Genomic DNA, 20,424 nt, shown 5'->3' with positions numbered 1-20,424 from the left:
ATTCCCCACTTAATGGTCCGTAAATCTCATAACTACGCATCTCTCTCTCAATCCATCCATCTCTCTCTCTCTCCTTAGCCTAATCTAATGGATTCACTGCCTTAATCTGATATTGTTTTGTCATGTTTTGAACGACTCAATTGCTGTTTTACAGGAGACGAATCGGGACGGACTGGAATGTTCTCTTCCAGTTGAGGTGTTTACATGAGGCATGGAGCCTGAAATGTTTGGGAAGAATATCAAAACTAGGCCTAAACCTAACCTTAACCTCAGTAAAACTGTGCCAAAACCTAACCCTATTCCTAGGCTAAACTGCGTACTGCGTGCTAAACTTGTAGGCTAAAGAGCGTACAATGAAACCAAAATGACCCTTACGGGTCCATTTGGTTTCATTGTACGCTCTCAAGAGTCCTATTATTGTTAAACATCTGCATTACTTATTTTACAAGATTTCTACACTATTAGAGAATGTAGATTTTTATATATTTTTTATCAAACTGTTATCTCTACTATGGTACCACATCAAAATCATACCCAACAACAACAACATATTCTTTAGTTTTGGGTCTGAGAGGCTAAATCTCATCAAATGGTGGTCCGTGGCTCAAATGCCGAATAAATAATAGGCCTTGATATGAAAATATGCCTTAAAGAAAGAAAAGAAAAACAACCATTACAGCATCAAAAGTAATCAACAAACTATCAAATGATTATGATATAAGAAAAGGCATTGTGAAAAGGACCAATCTGCTATTTTCTATCGGTGAGAACCAACTAAATGCAATGCTTCAAGTGCTTGTCGCGTGGGGGGTTCCCAGTTCAAATATGATTATTTTAGCAGGTCCCCAACTAGTCAAATATGAACATTTTGGGGGCCCACAGCCTGAAAAGGTTGAGAACCACTTCTTTAAAACATGTTCTGTCTGACAGATATTGTAGAGATACTATTCAACTCAAGGCTTGGATTATTTACAAATTACAACAAATGTTTTTATGTTCACAGATGAAAACAAAAGGTCTTTCTATAGTCCCCTAATTCTGCATGTGTTAACTTGTGTTAATCGGATGTTGTTGTTTTTTTAAACACTGTTGATACCATCGCATCACTTGGTATGGTCGTTACATTGACAATCTATTAGGCCTAATTGTTTTCAGTGTTTCTGAAACAACTGTCAGAATGTCATAGTGACCTGAATTATTTGAACGCTAATATAAAACTACATCGAATACTCTCAACTACTTTCTTGATCTCACCATTTCCAAACATTAATTTGGTAATCTTCAAACTATGGAAAGAAAATAACCTCCTTAGAGCCAGCTGACACAATCCATCTGATGCAGAACATTCCTTTGGGGCAGTTGCAACTAAGGTCTGCTTTGATATTGTATTTTACCAAAGCAGCTAACTTGGCCATGCATTTTAACAACAGAACATCGGAGGTTGTGACAAGTACCTTTTACAAGTAAAAGTTCAAAATTAAACATTTACTTACGTAAAAGAAAAAATTATTGGCATCAACATATACTTAAAGTACTATACCATTATGCAAAATGTCCATTTTCAAGATCTCAAAATGAATGGAAATCTTTTGAAAATAGTAGATATACAAGCTCAACTTGCCTACAAAGTAATGAATGTATGTTAAGTGGTTATGTATGTTTTGTATATTATCATGACACCTCATGGCCATAACATTGATTATATGACACCATTTTAGACTTCAAAAACATTTGTATACACTGGTTTACCGGTATTGCTGATCACGTACAACATAGATACCAACAGAACAAAACATAACATAGGCTGTGTGTGTGTGTGCGTTTGCGTGTGTGTGTGTGCGTGTGCGTGCGCACGCTAAAAGGGAATAAATATAATCGGAAACTAAGTAAAAAAAAAAAGAGAACTAAAAACCTTAAAATTATTTAGTAAGTATGAAGAAAGTATAGTTTAAAGTTATTTAAGGCACAAAGGCTAAAGTTGCAAACAAAAGTAAATGTAGTGGTGGAGAGCGACAGTGACATTTACAGCTGTGTGTGTGTGTGTGTGTGTGTGTGTGTGTGTGTGCGTGTGTGCGTGCGTGTCACCTTTATGTCATATGGACATCCATGTTGGCCACGCTCAAATATGGAGCCCAGTCCGGTTAGTTAGTACCGTTTGCGTGTGTGTGTGTGTGTATATGTGTATATAACGCTGGTGCAGGATGCTACCGCACCTCCTCTGCCTGGCGCAGCCACGCTGAGGATCCCTCCCCTATGAAGAATCCTGGGTAGAGCGGCTCAGTGAATGTGGACCGGAAGGTGTACAGGTGAGTCTTCTTTGTGTCAGAGGACACTCTGTAGAAGGACAGAGTCCCGGCGGGCCAGTCCACGTACGCTCCCACTCTGTTGGAGCCGGAGGGACGGACGGGGAGGTCAACCTTCGTGGCATTGTGAAGGACGGTGTACCAGTTCCCGTGGGGACCGTCGTAACATGCCAGGCTCACGGACTGGTCGTTCAGTCCGAACACACATTCGTCGCCAAATCCTCTCCTGTTGATTCCTCTGTATGCCACCGCTATGGAAACCCCTCCTTGCCACTCTACCTCCCAGTAACACCTTCCGGTCAGATTCTCCCTACACAGAACCTGTGAACAGAAGTCAAATCGTTCCGGGTTATCGGGGTACGACTGGTTCTCTGTCACGCGCGTCACCTTCTGGTTGTTCTCGGACAGCACGAAGTGGCTGTGCGCTGTGTTCGGGTCCAGCGTGAGTTCCCGCAGGTCGGACTGAGAGAACCGATTGGTCCACGTGCTCTCCAGTAGAACATATTGCGTCTTCTCCTCCCTCGTGCGCACCTTGTTCTCCGCGGCGTCTCGGTGTATCTCGCCCTTCGCGCCTTCGCTCTTCTGCTCGGCGGAGACGAACGTTTGTGACATGGAGTTCTTCTCTCTGATGATGATCAGCCGCTCCTCCCACTGGTTGCTCTCCTCTCGCCTCTCCTCCTCCAGCTCCTTGATCTGCGTTTCCATCTTCGAGACCCTGTTTTCTCTCGTCTTCATCCTGTTGGTCAGTTCTCCGCTCTTCCGCTCGGCAGACATCAACCTTTGTGACAAAGCCTCCTTTTCCCCGATCAGCCCGAGTCTCTGCTCGTCCCATTCTGCCCTCTCCGCCCGCATGGCCTCCTCGAGGGCCTCGGCCGCCCGCTGGCTCCTTCTCTCCTCCGCTGCCACCTCCTCTAACAGCCTCTCCATCTCCAGGAGCTTTGTCTCGGCGCTCGCCCTCTGCTCCTCCAGGTCTCGGATTGTCTCCTCCTGCGAGAGGAGCCTCTCCATCGCTGTGTCCTTGCTCTCCTGCCAGGCCTTCCTCTCCTTGGTGAAGGCCTGGCTCATCTCCTCCATGGCCTTCAGGAGGGCACTCTCCCGGAGCCTCCGTCTCCCTCTGTCTCTCTTCGTCATGTAGTAATATCCCAGGAGTGTTACGGCCGCCGTGACGCCGGCACCAAGCACCTTCATGTTGAACATGCCTGCGATTGGGTGAATCTGTCACATCCCCCTACGGCTGAAAGTGTGTTAATGTGTCAGTGCGGGACTGACACCCGTCTTTATATTTCCCAAACTCTCCCAAGTTGGTGCAGCTGTGGTTCACTCATTCGTTTAAACCCGAGGGCTATATCTTGTGCTTATCCCTAAACGTATTTGCCATTTTTTACTATTTTTGAATTAAAAAAAGTTCAAATAGCCTATCTACAAGCTCACGTGTCAATGTACATTGGCTATTGAACTATTTTCAAATGTTTTTTCAAATGCAAGATACAGTAGGGCCCTGAGTGTGAGTGTGGTCCATTTGGTCAGTTTAGAGCGGTGATTCTCAACCGTTTGCAGTTTCATATGCCATCAAGGCACGTCCCTCCCTGTTTGATTTGTGTGTAATCTCAGAGTTAGATATCCATAAGGGTCCATTTGGTTCCTATTCATTCAGCTATAGGTCCCCAGACCCCATGTTGAGATTGAGAACCAGTGTTTAGAGCAATGGTTGTGAACATTGCTGCTCATGAATCATGATTGTATCATGGGCAGTATTAATTCAGTATCATGTTAGTTACTATTGCATACTGACCAACAGTTAGTATGTATCATTGTCCGTATCTTGTCAGTATACCGGTCAGTATCATTCAGGAGCGATGTAAGTCGAGAACGCATGCGGTTAAGCATACCCACCGTGTCCAATACCACTCTAAGAATACTGTGCAGTATTCACTCCACATCAGCCATGCCCGAATATGGAGTCCGGGCCATTATGATGTCATTGTAATGACACCAGGGATATCCATACTGTATGGCAATTTGAGGATTTAAAAAGGTTTTTGGGTGACTTAATTTCAGGCAAATGGTCTATCTATCCTCAGCGATACCTGGCATTATAACCCAGACATGACCCGTTGTGTCAGAGATTCCGGCATCCTGGTTAAGTTCTCACCAGACACCACAATTTTTCTATTTTTCTAATTATTTGAAAACTTTAGTTACTTTGTATATTTTGATTCTTTTTTACAAACTATACATTAACCACTTCAGCCCTACAGTATATACATTTCGGCCATTTGAAAACAGCTGATCCACAGGCTCACAGTGTGACGAATTGTGAGCTTGTAGATCTGGTATTTTCTAAAGATTTGTATACATTTGAAAACTTGGGACGTACGTGCAAATGACTTACATGTAAGTACATTCTGATACCAATACTTTCTCAGGTAATTCTTGACTTTTTACCTGTAACAGTATTTCTACATTGCTACAGTTAACCCATTCTGAACGGGCACCCATTTTGGTGTCAGCATCATGTTATGCTTTAGCTATTGAAAAATAGCAGATCTACAAGCTCATATCGCGCCACCGAGTGGCGCGATACGAGCTTGTAGGTCTGCTATTTTTGAAAAATCGAAGAGCGACTGACATTTCTAGAATCTGATCTCAGGTCAGAATGGGTTAATCAGACCAGTGTGTGTCCAGTGGAAACCTCGTATGAATCTGATCTCAGGTCAGAATGGGTTAACCATTTCTAACCCTATACATCGGCTATTTGAATATAGCCAATCTATAAGCCCGCAACATGTCCCATTGCAATGAGGGAGCTTTTTTTATTTCATTTTATTCGTCTTTCATGTGAAACTTTCAACATTTCGTGAAACATTTTAACGTCACCGTCCAAATCTTGTATGGGGTTTACCTCACCTGGCACACAATCTTTTCAGATCATTTTCCAAAATTCTCTTTATTTGATTTACAAACTGACAATTTAACGTTGTTGTCCACAAGAGGATTCATTCATTAGAGGATTCATTTAAGCCTTGTGCAAATATTCATGAGACAAAAAACAAATGCTTTAGCAATTAAAATAAACAAAATAAAGCTTTTCCACTGGGTCACATTCCAGTACATGCCAATTGACGGATACGTTTTGATATGCCTCAAATCATGACTTTGAATGTCACTTTGATGGAATAAGAAATGGCACCCTTTTCACATTGGCCTGTTATAGCGCCACGATAATCTACCTTGCTTGGTCTCGGAGACCTGTGCTCCGATAAGCACGTTTTCTAGTCTGTGTAATTGTGTATATCATGCTGCCATTTTAATCTGTATAGCAGAAAGACGATTTGAAACCATATTTGTAAACTTGTATGCTAATGACTTTCTGCCAGTAAATCAACTTTAATTAATGCATACCACCGTCTGCGGGTCCAGTTATTCCAGGTATCGGAATATATTTTTTTAAAGGTTTAGGCCAGGGGAATTTAAAGGTTTTAACTGCTACCAATGCCATCTACTGTATGACCATTCACCTCAGTCTACTGACATGTATATTCAAAACATCACCCCCCACTTCTCTTCCCCTACTCTGTACATAGTGTTTTAATTTTTTTGTGATATTGAATACATAGTACCCAAATGGATTGTGTTATCATTTTAGACCAAATGCTTGACTGCCCTCTGTTGCAGTCTAATAAAGTATTCAATCACTTAATCATCGTTTTTTTTTAAACCCCACTTTATGTCAAAGCATCAACATTGTTTTAATCTCTGCATAAGGATTTAAAGGAGCTCATCAGCTCATCTTCATATAATCAATTAGTCATCACACTGTGACTAAGTCACACTGTTCTAAGTCTGTTTCTCGAGTCGAACCGCCATTCTCGTCTTTTACGCCCGATGTCACACGTTTCCGGTGACCCAGAGTCATCTCGTGGGCCTGCAGGTAAGACAGCAGGCGGAAGTGTTTGCCACACTCCTTGCAGCTGTACGGCATCTCTCCAGAGTGGATGCTCTTGTGTCTCGTGAAGCTGGTGATTCTGTTGAAGCCCTTCCCACAGACGGTGCAGAGGTACAGCTGCTCACCGCCGTGGGTGTTTTTGTGTCTCGTGAAACTCATGCACATGTTAAAGGTCTTGTCGCAGATGTTGCATTTGTATGGCCGTTCACCCGTGTGGGTGTTCTTGTGGTCTCGTAGCATTTGTTTCTGCCTGAAAGACTTGCCACAGACGTCGCAGCTAAACGGCTTGTCTCCCGTGTGCGTCTTTATGTGTAACTTGTACTGTGAAGGGTGCAGGAACTTCTTCCCGCAGACTTCACAAGTGATCAAACTCTTGTCGGCCGGCAGCTCTTCGGGCGGAAGTTCGTGCGAGTGTTTGCCAATCATGTGGTTTCTAAGGCCGTCTCGCGTCGTGTAGCTCTTGCCACAGAGGGAGCAGAGCTGCTTTTCGTCCGTGTGGATGATTTGATGCTTCATCATGTTCTCTGCCTGCGTGAAGCCTCTCCCGCAGATCGGGCACTGATACGGCCTCACCCCCTCGTGTGCGAGCTTGTGTCGCACGAGGTGGCCAGCTTGGAAGAAGCTCTTGCCGCACACGTCGCAGGTGAAGGTCTTGTTGGAGTGGGTGAGCTTGTGAGCTTTGAGGGACGTGACGGAGGAGTAGCCCTTGCCGCAGATGTCACAGTGGCAGGTCTTCTCTCCGGTGTGCCGGGTCTTCACGTGCACGTCGTAGTGGCCTTTGTGGGTGAAGCTCCTGTCGCAGTATTCACACTTGTACGGCAGGACGCCGTGTGCTTTGATCTCGTGGTCCCGGAGCTTTATGACGCCGGGGAAAAACTCCCCGCAGGTTTTGCACTCTCGATGTGCCTTCCTCTGATGCTCGGAGAGCCTCTCTCCGCTGGGGAACACCGCAGTGCACCGCGTGCACGGATAGTTCATGGGCTCTGGAGCCTTACGGGTCTTCTTCCTCCTGCGTCTGCTGGGCATTTTCTTTCCTTTCCTTTTCCCGTTCTGTGTAGCACTGCCCGTGTTCTCGTCCATAGATGCCGGGGACGAGGGCTGGGCGTACTCGTGGTCTTGGCGGTCAGTCGGGGTGGAAGGGGACATGGCGTAAACATCATCAGGACCATTTTCTGGGTCCTCGTCTACAGATACATTGGGCTCGTTCAGAAACATTCCTGCAAGGAGAGCATGGACAGTTAGCCTCACAGGGACAAACAATTGTTCACTATGAAATATTTAGTCTGGCACACATCCACTGAGAGTCATTTGAGCTCAATAGCTGAAAGCTGGACCAATCGCTGAACTTTTGGGAGTAGTTCAGATCATCTGGACCAATATTGAATTCAGGCTGACTTCAATATTCCCTTTTGGGAAATTCGGACTGGTTGATATTTATGTGTAATAATAATAATAATAATAATTAATAATCATAAATCTGTATATTAACCACATTAACTCTGGCATCTCTATTTTGTCTGTAATTGATAGAAAATAGGTCTTTGGTTGAACTACTTCTTTAAAGCTCAGAATGTGTTGACGGCGCCCAATGACCAGTTATTCTTACCAGAGTCACAGTTCTCTGTTGACACCAGTGGCTTCTTGGCATTGGGCAGTGCACTCTACAAGGTGAAACAGGAAAAACAAGATGCTCAAGGTGAAGCAAGCAATAACTTTATTTCAAATGCTTATACTGTACATGCTTTCAGAAAATATATTATAGTCCGGCAGTCGAGGTGGACGGGTGGGAAATTTGGTATAATAGTCTTTTTTTATTGGCCTAAAATATTGTCTATATAATATTCATGAATCCACTTGCTGACCGGCTGTGGGTATTGGGCTTTTTTTTTTATAGGGGTTTCTTGTGACCCTACCATTAACAATCTATGGCAGGCAAAAATGTCAAACATACATACACACTAAAATACACTCCTTGGGCTAAAAACAGCCATAGCCACTTGCCCAAAATATGCTGACCTCATCACATTTGTGCTGACCTCATCACATTTGTCATGACGGCTATGGCTGTTTTTTGTGCAAAACTAATGCTAATGATAATGGATGGTGAAACATGTCACGTGCTACTTAAAGGAGAATTCCATACTAAAAGGCTTTCTTACCTTTCTTTGTAGTTGTTACGTCCCCATCAAAGAGGTCCAGGTGTTATTTTGTGCAAAAGCTCCTTATTGGCTATTTCCCCTACCATAAGCCCTAAATGAATTGCATTGAATTGAATGGGATGTATGGGGTGTTGTGCTAATTCGCTTATTTCCATCGAAATAAGTAGTAAAGTGTGCCGCTTGGGTTATTATTTACATTATGAAGAGAGGATATATACAAAAAATATATAATTTTGAGCGATGGAAATAAGCCCAACACCCCATACATCCCATTCAATTCAATTCATTTAGGGCTTATGGTAGGGGAAATAGCCAATAAGGAGCTTTTGCACAAAATAACACCTGGACCTCTTTGATAGGGACGTAACGACTACAAAGAAGGGTAAGAAAGCCTTTTAGTATGGAATTCTCCTTTAAATTTTTTGACAATTTTGCCTGCCATATCATATTAATGACAAAATTGCCCAATGCCCACAGCTGGACAGCAAGTGGATTGATGAATGTATGTATATAGACAATATTTTAGGCCAATAAAAAGACTATATACCAAATTTCCCACTTTAAACCAAAGAAGCATGTCAGCTGCCAGACTATTAGCAGCACTCACCCTATAGATCACGATAATAGTCTTGGCCGCTGGTTGGTGTGGAACACTTGTCTCGGATGCACTGGTTTCTTCTCCTGAAACACATACAAGAACACTTATATCTATAGTTTGTCGTATAACGAAATGTGTAAAAACAATTGCAGACAAGCGCGAGACCTTTGACATTTATGGAAGAATATGCACCCTATACATATGCACATGATATGCCCAACATAGGGATGCTAGGTTGAAGGACAACTTCGTTTTTTTGTTTTTTTCAACAAAGATTCATGTTTTAGGTTGTTATTAGATAAAGTAAAAGATTAGTGTACCGTATATTTATTTTTATTTTATACTTTTTCATTCACTGCTTTATTTTGTTTTAGCGATTTTCACAGTCTGGCAACCCCCTAGTATCCAGTTGTCACATCCCCCCCCCCCCCCCTTCACATTCAATAGATCCTGTGATTTGTTGTGGCCAGATGTAATTTCCTGGGGTTTAGTAGGACTATATAATAATAATAAAGAAATCGCTGTAAATTTTTACTTTTACAATCTAACAACTGAATACATAAACCTTGTTTGGAAAAAACAAAAGAAGAAGAAAGAGTTATCCTTTGAGTTTGAGTGTGTCTGAGTTTTACTGTAAACAAACATTCATCCTGACCTGCGCTCAAGTCTTCTTCCGTCTGAGAGGACTTATTTAATTTGACTGGAGGTGGATCATGTTGTTTTGTTGTGGTCAGCAGCTCAACAATCCTCAGTATCTTGTCGATGGCCTCCACACACAAACCTTCCACCAGTGTATCCAGCTCTTCCTGAAACAATAAGCAAAGGTACATCCCAAGGACGCAAGACAAACAAAGTGAACAAACTGTTTGTAGAGAAGTCTAAATCACTAGCCACTTTCACCAATTAGTCAAAATGTTTCAGAATCACAACTTTAAGAACGGTAAAAAGTTGAAATACTTTTGTGAAGGCTCTTAACTTTGCAGTTAGAATAGGGAAGAGATGACAGAGTCGCAGAGGAGAAATAAGGAACATAGAACAAATCAGATAACAGGAAGGGAAGGCACAGACAGATCAAATATACAAAGTCCAATATACAATACATAAGGTGCATGATTACAAATTAGCAATGGATCAGAAACAGGAATCTACAGTAGATCAGTGGTTAGTCAGGGGACCCCCCAGGGATCCTGGAGGGCGTTCCCAGCAAAATGAGGAACAGCTGAATAACAATTACAGGTATAATTGACAGAATGTAGAGCATCTATAAGCATGACTATAATAACCTTCAACCACATAAGCCTTCAAAACATGAAACATAGCCAATCTACAAGCTCATATATGTTTTGAAAACATTGTTGAGCTTATAGGGCTGCCCTATTTCTGTGGGAAGAAAATGTGGATTTTGAATTTTTTAATGTTAGAAATTTTAAAAGTTTTGAAATGTCCAAACTAGGGACGCCAGCTAGACACTGGTCATCTCTTGCCACTTATCTACTCAAACTCACAGATGGGGCCAGCAGTTATTATCTCAATGAAGAAAAAATGGAATGTCCACACAATATAATTCTGCTCCCCGTCCTTTTTTTTCCAACCTAAATACAACAACGTTTCGCCCCTCCCCTTTCTCAAGTTCTTGAGAAAACTTGAGAAAGCCCGGAGTAGAATTATTATATTATATTATTGTGTGTGGACATTCCACTTTTTTCTTCATTTAGTCACTTTTTGGGTCCAGCACCGTATTCGGAAACTGGGATGTGCATATCGTTTTCCTTCTTTACGCCAGTTATCTCTCCACATACAACAGTGGTTCTCAAACTTCTATTTTATTTCAAGGACCCCAATAACTTACAACCCTGTAAGGGGCCATTTGACACCCCCTCACCCTCTTTGGCACAAACAAGGGACTGAATTCATTTCGCTCCTATGCCACCAAAATGTGGAACGCCCCACCAACGCTCATTAAGACATGCGAATCCCTTGACTCCTTCAAAACCTCTCTCAAAGGGCACCTACGGATGGCTGCAATTCTAAACTGCCCCCCCCCCCCCCTGTCAAATCTGAATCCCCCACCCACCCGTTTTTCCTCTCACTGTACAGTATATACCTCCTTTATGATGATGATTTCCTGTTTTTTCGCTATATAGATATATTTGTATGTCTCTAAATGTTATGATGAATTGAATTGAACAAGGTGGACCCTCAGTTAAGTTTTTTGTATTGAGTTGTGCTTGAAATGTACTGTAATTCTGCAAATTAGTTAAATACTTCAATCAATCATTATTCTACTTACCGGTAGTTAAAATGTTATACATAGGCTAATATTAGCCCTCCAAGCAGAACCCAAATGCTACTGAAGTTTCTGACATTTGTTCGACCCAGTGCATTGGGTCCTGTTCCACGTCGTCCATGCCACCTGATTAAAACATTTACTGGCTCATGTTTACATGTTTACCGCCTCCCCGCGCTCTTTGACGATATTCTTCAGTATGAGGCTTTCTGAATATGTAAAGTATAAGTACCCATACATGCCGCTGCGAATATCTCCTGTGGCGCGGAAGCCGTTAACGGCTTCCGCGCCACAGGAGATATTCGCAGCTGGATGTATAGCTACTTAAAGTTACCGAATTCAGAATAACTCAAGGAAAATAATGGCGTCACATGCCGCGGGTCCTATTTTAGAGAGAATCTCCATTTCCGCATATAGGAATTTCCATACGAAAATACAGTAGTGAGCAGGGACCCAACGTAAAACTCATAGACTGTAAAAAATATGGACAAAGCGTTCCCCGGGTCTAACATGAACGTAAAATGAAGCCTGTAATAATATGCTAATTCCTGATGTAAGTCGCCATCTTTGGTACCAGCTGGCCATTGGCTGGCTCCGTTTTGTATACCAGCTGGTCATTGGCTGCCCAGACAACGAGGCGGGACTTCCCCCCTTCTTCTCCGTTGGTTTTTATTTTGACTCGAGTGGGAGGGGAATCCCGATCATAGACTGTAATGGTAGCCACGCCCCTCAGAACATACGCTAGCTACATAGAAATGTCTATTTGTATGTCTCTAAATGTTTGTATGTCTTTAAATGTTTTGATGAATTGAACAATGTGGACCCTGTTGTAAACAAGTGTAATGCTTAATTGGGTCGTCCACTCACAGTTGACAGTCTTTGTATTGAGTTTGTGCTTAAAATGTACTGTAAATTCTACAAACTGTTAATAAATATTTCAATCAATCAAAAAAACGCGATGGTTTTTTTTCTTTATGGTCATTTTTTTAATTAATGGGACCATAATTTTCCAAAAAGAATATTATGACATTAGAAATGAGACTTTAAACTAGTGACTGGAAGAAGAAAGTATTCATGACCATGTTTATTAAGGTAATACAGTCTAGGTGAAGTTGGGCCAAAATACATGGGCCTCTATGGAGCTATGGGGCTTTTTGGGTCCGGTCCAGCGCCACAACAGGCCATTATATGAACCACCGATTTCAAATGAGGCTTCACGAAATATCTGGCTGACTGCCCCCCTGGTAAAACTCAACAAAATATCAAAAAAGTTTTACGTAGGGTCCCGAAAGGGGCTAGGCTAATATAAGAGCAGTACATTTTTAGGTAGACAATTTTGTTTTCTCCAAATCAGCCAATCACGATTGTTCGGGATAAACAAGGACCTTACAGTTTGATTCTTTGCGTGGCTAGTGGCTACAGCATTTAGGCTGTAGGGCAATGCTGACTGCAAAGTTACAGTATGTTTACAGCTTTGTTTACACATTTCCTCAGCATACGTTTGACTTTAGTTTCTTGTTTTGATGTCACACACTTGCTTTGGCAATGAAGCCCCTTTGAGTTGTAAATCCAACGTATACAAGATATTGTTCGTGTACGTTTAGTTTAACCATTTAAAAAATAACAAAGAAAGTTACTTCACAATGCAGCAGAAGTTGACCACAATAACATTACCTCGTGTCCTTGTTTTAAAGTGCACTTCTCTGTGATTTCTGTGACAATGGACTTCGCCAGGTTGTTCACAATGGATGTAATTATATCTTCATCTTTTAAACAGATTGTGTCAGGCATATTGACAAGTATATTTATGGTGATGATCACCACCACTGTAGCTATGCTAGGCTAACAACAACTCACACACACCAATGACACCATAGCTGGCTAGCATAGGGAAAAGCGTGACTACCGGCTACTGCATTCAAAATAAAATCACATACCATTTACTTGTAAAACACCATAACACTGTGTGTGTGTGTGTGTGTGTGTGTGTGTGTGTGTGTGTGTGTGTGTGTGTGTGTGTGTGTGTGTGTGTGTGTGTGTGTGTGTGTCACAGTGTGTGTGTGTGTGTGTGTGTGTGTGTGTGTGTGTGGGGGGGGGGGGGGGGGGGGGGGGTCTGTCTGTGTTCAAACACAGACACATTGGAGATGCAGATGCTAGAGTACATTTCACTTTGTAGTTGAGGTTGAGTAATATTTGACCTCAAGTGAGTGCAGGAGTCAAATCTCACATTTATTTTGAAGGCGGAAACAGAATCAATTCATTTCCGGCGGAAGGGAGAAAGTGTAAAGTTGTCATGTGAATGACGCAGCTAAGCTAACAGCAGAGCGGGCTCAGGGGCTTCTTGTCAACATAAGTATACATCTCTCATCAGAACCGTCAACATGCTGGACATTATGTCTCTGAAGAATGAGCTGACCTCTGTGGTGAACAACCTGGCCAAGTCGGTGGTGACAGAAATCATAACCGCGGCCGAGAAGTGCACTTTAAACAAACAGGCGCAAGGAAGTGAGGTAAGGTTCTATTATTATGATGCTAATCCCACCCGGGCTAACAGCTGTAGATGAAGTTTCTCTTTTTTTTTATTCAAGAAGTTGAATGACTTCAGTTGTTCTCATAAACTTTGTTTTAATTTAATTTAATTTAACACCCATAACTCTGTTCGTCCATTTGGTTCCCGGTCAGAGTTTTACAGGCAACAGCTATGTCCAATTTGGAACCCCTGCGGTCCCTGGAAGGCTTTGTCCACTGAATTAAATAAAAAGTCTGTTTACAGATGGTTATAACAACCACCATGGCATGTAGCTCTGGTCCATACCCTTAGAAGGTCTGAATTGAATATGGAGGACCCCAATAGAAACAACTAAGCCAATATGCTTTCTTGGTGTTTTAATCCTCTTAGCACTGCAGACTGTACAAACTGTTCTTCTCCCCCCCCCCCCCAGCAAACTATTAAAGTATTCAGATGACTATCTAATTGATGAAAGTTGCTACTGAGTTTTGATCAGTGCTGATGGAATAAGTACTCAGATGTTTTTACTTATAAAAGTATCAATACTGCAATGTAGATAGACGTCCCATATTAAAATGTAATTTAGTAAAAATTACAAAAGTATTGGCATAAAAACGTACTTTAATTTAAATGTTCCATTTAAATTAAAACTACATGCTCACATTCTCACAATGCGAGCTTGCAGATCTGTTATTTACAAGTGGGCAAAATATATACTGCTGAAATGTTTAGTGTTTTTTTTGGTAACTAGTAACTAAAGTGTTCATATAATTGCAGTGGAGTAAAAGTACACTATTTGTCTCAGATATAGTGAAGTAGAAGTAAAAGTACTGGATATTGCGTGAGTCCAGTAAAGTAAAAATGTACAGTAGGCTACAGTACATGAGTATTCTTTTAGTTACTTTTTACACCAGTAAATCAGTGCTGGAACAAGTGTATTTTTACTCAAGCTATTATATTAAAGATCCTGTATTCACTTGGCATCTAAATGTACACACAGTACCAAATGTAAAAGTACCATAGGGCCTACATTAATTGTCCTTTTATGATTAGTAATGCATTCATATATTCATCACTTTAAGCCAAATTCTTCTGCTGACTAACTTAACCTATAATAATACATAATGTGCCACTTAATGTTTGTAGAAAGAGAATATAATCTGCACTCTCAGTTGTAGTAAGAGTCTTATTTAATAATGTAGAGGATCCGCAGCAGCAGTCAGACCAGACAAACGCGTTTCCACCTGCAGGCCTTCGTCAGTGTCAGAATTTCACTTAATGTTTGTTTATGAATCTGAATCTGAAAAAGTAACTAGTAGCTGAACTTGTTTTATTGTTTCAGGAAGAGCTGGATGCCCTGGTGGATGAGTTGTGTGTGGAGGCCATCGACAAGATACTGAGGATCGTTGAGCTGGTAAACACAGCAAAACTACAACACGATCCATCTTCGATCAAAAAATCAAATAAGTCCTCTCAGACAGGAGAAGACTTGAATGCAGTACAGGCACCACAAGGTCAGAATCTGAATGCTTTTATGTGAATCATTTATGTTCATGAACCGTGTGGCCACTAGTGGTTGTTAGCTTGGGGAGGCATACTATGATCCGACGGAGCATTGCTCCGGTCCGAGGTGCGCTGGGGGTCGGGAGAGGGTTGGGGTTAGGTTTAGGTGTCTGCCCCGGGGGAGGTTAGGGTTAGGGTGAGGGTTTGAGGTAGGTTGTCGATCGGACCAATGCTCCGTCGGATCAAAGTATAGTAACCGTTAGCTTGTACCGGCTGGATTTGGGCAGATTACTACAGAACAGAACGCACAGAATACAAAACTCTGATGCTGGCATTCAAAGCAACCAAAGGTATGGCTCCCCCATATCTTGCAAGCATGATTGAACCCTACAAACCCTCCCGCGCACTCAGATCAGCCAACGCAGAAAAGCTGGAAGTACCCTCACTAAAAACACCGGGACAACGCTCCACACGTCCCAAACTCTTCTCCCTTCTGGCTCCAAAACTGTGGAATGCACTTCCCGTTGCAATCAGAACTGCAGCATCACTCCCAATCTTCTTCCGTAGTCTGAAAACCCACCTTTTCAGACTCCATCATGGCCCATAGCACTTACCCTACTACCCCCTTAGATAGCACTTTTTAGACTTGGATAGCATTTTATACAGACTTATAGCATGTCAGGTAGACAGCACAATAATTGCATTGTATATAGTCATCGCACTTCACAGTACATATGTATAGCATAGTATAGTAAATATGTATAGTTTGAGTTTCAATTATGTATATTGTCATTATGTAGATATGTTCTAGTTACGTTCTTAGCTTGCGCATGTTTCATGATAAATGCATTTTATATATGTGATGTATTTCCATGCTTTTTTGTTCTTGCCTAATGTAATTAGTTATTAGTTATTACTTATTGGCATTAATTTAGCACACAATGTCTATCTCTCTCCAGAAACGTTAATATTTTAATCGTGACGCGGTGAAAAATCGGACCTGAACCTCGGATATCTCATCAACACCTCGGACAGCGCCGTAGGTTCAGAGAAAACATTGAGAGAAGATTGTCATTAAATCAGCACTTTATGGATGCGTGCATGTTTCGTGCGGGTGGGGGTGAGCAAGGCATTGCCTAGCAACCCGGCTAAAAGTAGATTTTTTAGCGAAACCGTGTCATATCCATATAAAGCGATAAAACCTATATATACACGTCAGCAGCAGACAATAGATGGGTTTTAATTAACATACGTCAGCAGCAGACAATAGATGGGTTTTAATTAACATGCGTCGTCAGCAGCAGACAATTTGTTAATGATTCACTCTTGGCGGTCCGATTCCTTAACGTTTATCTTTAACAATTCCTACCCTCTCAGTTACTTTAGAGTGTTTCAAATGGATTTGGTAACGGTACATATTTAACCCATTCTGACCTGAGATCAGATTCATAACGAGGTTTCCGCCGGACACACACTGGTCTGATGAACCCATTCTGACCTGAGATCAGATTCTAAAAATGTCAGTCGCTCTTCGATTTTTCAAAAATAGCAGACCTACAAGCTCGTATCGCGCCACTCGGTGGCGCGATACGAGCTTGTAGATCTGCTATTTTTAAATAGCTAAAGCATAACATGATGCTGACACCAAAATGGGTGCCCGTTCAGAATGGGTTAAACACATGGTACAGAGACAACAGCACTGACTGTGTGTGTGCGTGTGCGTGCGTGCTTGTTTCAGGAAAGGACAGCCGTGGAGCAAACCAATCGGAGGCCCAGACATTGATCTTGATTTGTGGGGTCAGTACAACTTTTCCGGAAATCTTTTAATAAAAGTTTTTATTGAAAAGAATTTATGACAATTCCTGTTCTCTATTCTTTTGTGCAACATCAAAATGCGACATACCTAATTAGTCACTAATTGACTGCTAAATTGTGATTCAAATGTAATCTTTTTTTTATATATCGGCAACCAATGAGCTGGTCTGTATTTTTATATTGGCACAACTTATCTCAAAGTTGTCAAATCTTACTTATGTGGAGAAGCAAAGACTTCGTGGTTTGTTGCATGGGTGTATTTTTTTTATTTTGACAAATGACCACTAAAAGGCAACAAAGAACTTCTTATGCTTCCTTGGTGTGTGCTGAATAGTGCCTGTATCCACCACCTCAGCAGCATTAACGCCTTAAACAATTTGATGCAAATCTGCGTGTTTTCCCCGTTTGTGTCTTGTAGAATCCAGTGGCTAATAAGAAGAATCCACTGGTACCGGCCAAGAATCGGGACACTGGTAAGAGAAATCCACAAGTTGTCAACGTGAGGCCTGGGACCTACCAGAGAAAAAGGAGAAAAAAATAGCCCACTTACTTACTTATTATTTTATCATAGCAAATGAATGCTATGCATTACTGCAAATATAATTTAACTGCTCTTATGTAAAGGTAAACGTTGCAGATTTGAAACCTTGTTCTGATGTTGGGAGATTGTGTTGGTCTATACTGAAAACTTACGCACTTAAGCTACAATACATATGTATATTCCTACCCTTTTGTAGATGTTGTAGTCACTGATGCTTTTCCTCTCGTCGTCCTAGGGAAGAAAAAACCCTCTGACTCTGTAGACGAAGCCTCGGGAAGCAACGAGGACAACGATGAGGCCTCCACGCCCCCTCCCACACCACCCGAGTGCACGGACCACGGTTACGCCCGGCCCTCGTCCCCGCCCTCGTCCCCCGCCTCCTCGGACGAGAACACCGGCGGTGCTGCTGCACAGCGCAAGAAGAAGAAAGTCAAGAAAATGCCCGGCGGAGGCAAGAGAAGGAAGGACGCGTCCCTCAAACAGGAAATGCAGTTCCAGCATCAGTGCACCAGGTGCACCATGATCTTCCCCAGCGATGAGCGGCTCGATGAGCATCTGAGGAAGTCACACCCCGAGTGCAAAACCTGCGGCGAGCTCTTCACCAGCGTCCCCAACCTCCGGGAGCACGAGTTGAAAGTCCACGGCATTCTGCCGTTCAACTGCGAGTACTGCGGCAAGGGCTTCAGCCACAGGGCTCACCTCAACGTGCACGTCAAGTCGCGGCACACCGGAGAGAAGCCCTGCCACTGTGACGTCTGCGGCAAGAGCTACTCCTGCGTCAGCCTCCTCAAGACGCACAGGCTCACCCACTTCGAAAAGACCTACGTGTGCGACGTGTGCGGCAAGAGCTTCTACCACGCGTGCCACCTGACACGGCACAAACAAGTGCACAAGGAGGTGAAGCCGTACCAGTGCACGGTCTGCGGGAAAGGCTTCACGCAGGCGGCGAACCTGAAGGCGCATCACGCCATCCACACGGACGAGAAGCAGCTCTGCTCCATCTGCGGCAAGAGCTACCGCGGCCTGAAGAACCACATGATCAGCAAGCACTCGCACGAGCTCCCGCCCGAGGAGCTGCCGGCCAAGCGCAGTTTGTACACGTGCAGCACCTGCGGGAAGAAGTTCCTCATCGCCTCGCAGTACAAGAATCACAAGCGGTCGCACACAGGAGAGAAGCCGTTCAGCTGTGACATCTGTGGCAAGAGCTACAGGATGAAAGAGACCCTACGGGACCACAAGTACACCCACACGGGCGAGAAGCCGTACAAGTGCACCACCTGCGAGAAGACCTTCAACACGTCCACCAGCTTCATGAGACACAAGACCATCCACACGGGAGAGATGCCGTACAGCTGCAAGGAGTGTGGCAAGCACTTCCGCCTGCTGACTTTCCTGAAAGCCCACGAGCAGAGTCTGGGTCACCGCAGACGCACGACGACGGACGTGGTGGCGGTGACTGTGGGAGAGTCCCCAGACAACACTAGCAGCAGCGTTTCTCCTCCCGCACATGACCCCAAGTGGCATAAAAAGTCCAGGAGTAAAAAAAGCAGGGAATAATTCTCCCCCAAAAATATTATTTATAATTTATTTCTATTGGCACGTTAAAACCACAAATAAGTGATGGCATTTTGATCCATATGGTGTTTGCCGGTGTGAAATCTATGATCTTGTTTAAAGACGAGCTGAATTGAAATAGTTTTTAAGAGCATTATCTGCAGACATATTGGGGACATTGCAAATACAGTATATGTACAGTATATATTTTGTGTTTTTTGTTTGCTTTGTAACAACAATGTAAAGAAAATGGCTCTATTTTTTTTATTTAAACTAAAGAGTAAAATATGTTCCTGAAAACATTTTAGGCACGAAATAAGCAGTGCCGTCATTAACTTCCTTGTTTAACATTCCTTTTACTTTGTGGATCCAGGAGGGTTGTGCTGGCCATGCCCAGGATAAGTGCTTATAGTTGAGTCGGGGTGGGTGATATGGTGATAATTATATCGTATCACGAATTCACGATATGCTTTTAAAGAGATATCGTGATGCAGTGAATGCACAGTATAGAACTGATTTGCAGTTCTATACTTTCATTTATACTTTTGTAGAACGACAGTTCTACAAAACAGTACGCTGGTCTAAATGTTTTCCGTTACTCCTTTTTCTTTTAGTTTCTGATACCTTCTACTGTTAAGTAACTTGAACAATAAACCTAAAAACCCCATGTAAAAATAACGTGATAATATCATGTATATAAAATATATTGTGATATTATGTTTTTCCATATCGCCCACCCTTATAGCTGGGTAAAAGACGTGTATGGATGTTGCCATTAAGTTTCATGTGGAGTACTACAGCCCTTGTTTGACTAGGATGTACAACACAATGCTGGAGAATACATACATACTTACATACAAAATACCATTTCAGCTCGTCTTTAAAACACAAAAAAATGATAGTTTAGGAGTAGTTGCTGAAAGTATTTGCTGCTTGCCTTTGTACAGTGGGGTACACCTCAGGATGACCGTATGTCAGGATGTGTTTTGCAATCAAATTGCTCACCAAACTGGGTTGCATTAAATATATTTTTGCAGATGTACACATTTGAAGGGCATTTGTATCAACAAAATAGTTTTTCATTGTGCAGACCGTCTCAAACCATATATAACTAGTGTCCTAACATGAACTGTAGATCTATTTTTTTTAACATTTTAGAAATTTGTTATATTTAAACTCCCTCCTAAAAAATAATGTTAAATTTACACA

At 42.4% G+C, this 20,424-nt stretch overlaps 3 protein-coding genes across 3 annotated transcripts in view; 1 reads left to right on the top strand and 2 right to left on the bottom strand.

Moving 5' to 3' along the window:
- Positions 1-2,204: 2,204 nt before the first annotated feature.
- LOC310865222 (protein NLRC3-like) overlaps positions 2,205-20,424 on the bottom strand; it is a gene marked incomplete at both ends in the record, with an annotated part of 239,975 nt that continues 221,755 nt past the window's right edge. The window contains one exon of the mRNA XM_083774248.1: positions 2,205-2,690. Coding sequence (XP_083630374.1) covers positions 2,205-2,690 — 486 coding nt within the window. The remainder of the gene's footprint in view (positions 2,691-20,424) is intronic.
- Positions 5,775-13,122, bottom strand: LOC310865320 (uncharacterized protein). The gene is made up of 5 exons (XM_083774356.1): positions 12,968-13,122; positions 9,662-9,812; positions 9,016-9,089; positions 7,856-7,910; positions 5,775-7,466 (listed from the first exon to the last, which is right to left on the bottom strand). Exons 1-5 carry the CDS (start codon positions 13,082-13,084, stop codon positions 6,115-6,117), a joined length of 1,749 nt encoding a protein of 582 aa, XP_083630482.1. The 5' UTR covers positions 13,085-13,122; the 3' UTR covers positions 5,775-6,114.
- LOC310865321 (uncharacterized protein) lies at positions 13,595-20,186 on the top strand. Its single transcript, XM_083774357.1, has 5 exons — positions 13,595-13,803; positions 15,145-15,316; positions 17,044-17,102; positions 17,539-17,593; positions 17,897-20,186. Exons 1-5 carry the CDS (start codon positions 13,675-13,677, stop codon positions 19,216-19,218), a joined length of 1,737 nt encoding a protein of 578 aa, XP_083630483.1. The 5' UTR covers positions 13,595-13,674; the 3' UTR covers positions 19,219-20,186.

Source organism: Protomyctophum parallelum, assembly GCF_964188405.1.
Source record: "Protomyctophum parallelum genome assembly, chromosome: 10".
Taxonomy (NCBI): Eukaryota; Metazoa; Chordata; class Actinopteri; order Myctophiformes; family Myctophidae; genus Protomyctophum; species Protomyctophum parallelum.
The sequence above is the reverse complement of the archived record's forward strand: the minus strand, read 5'-3'. Positions and strand labels throughout refer to the sequence as shown.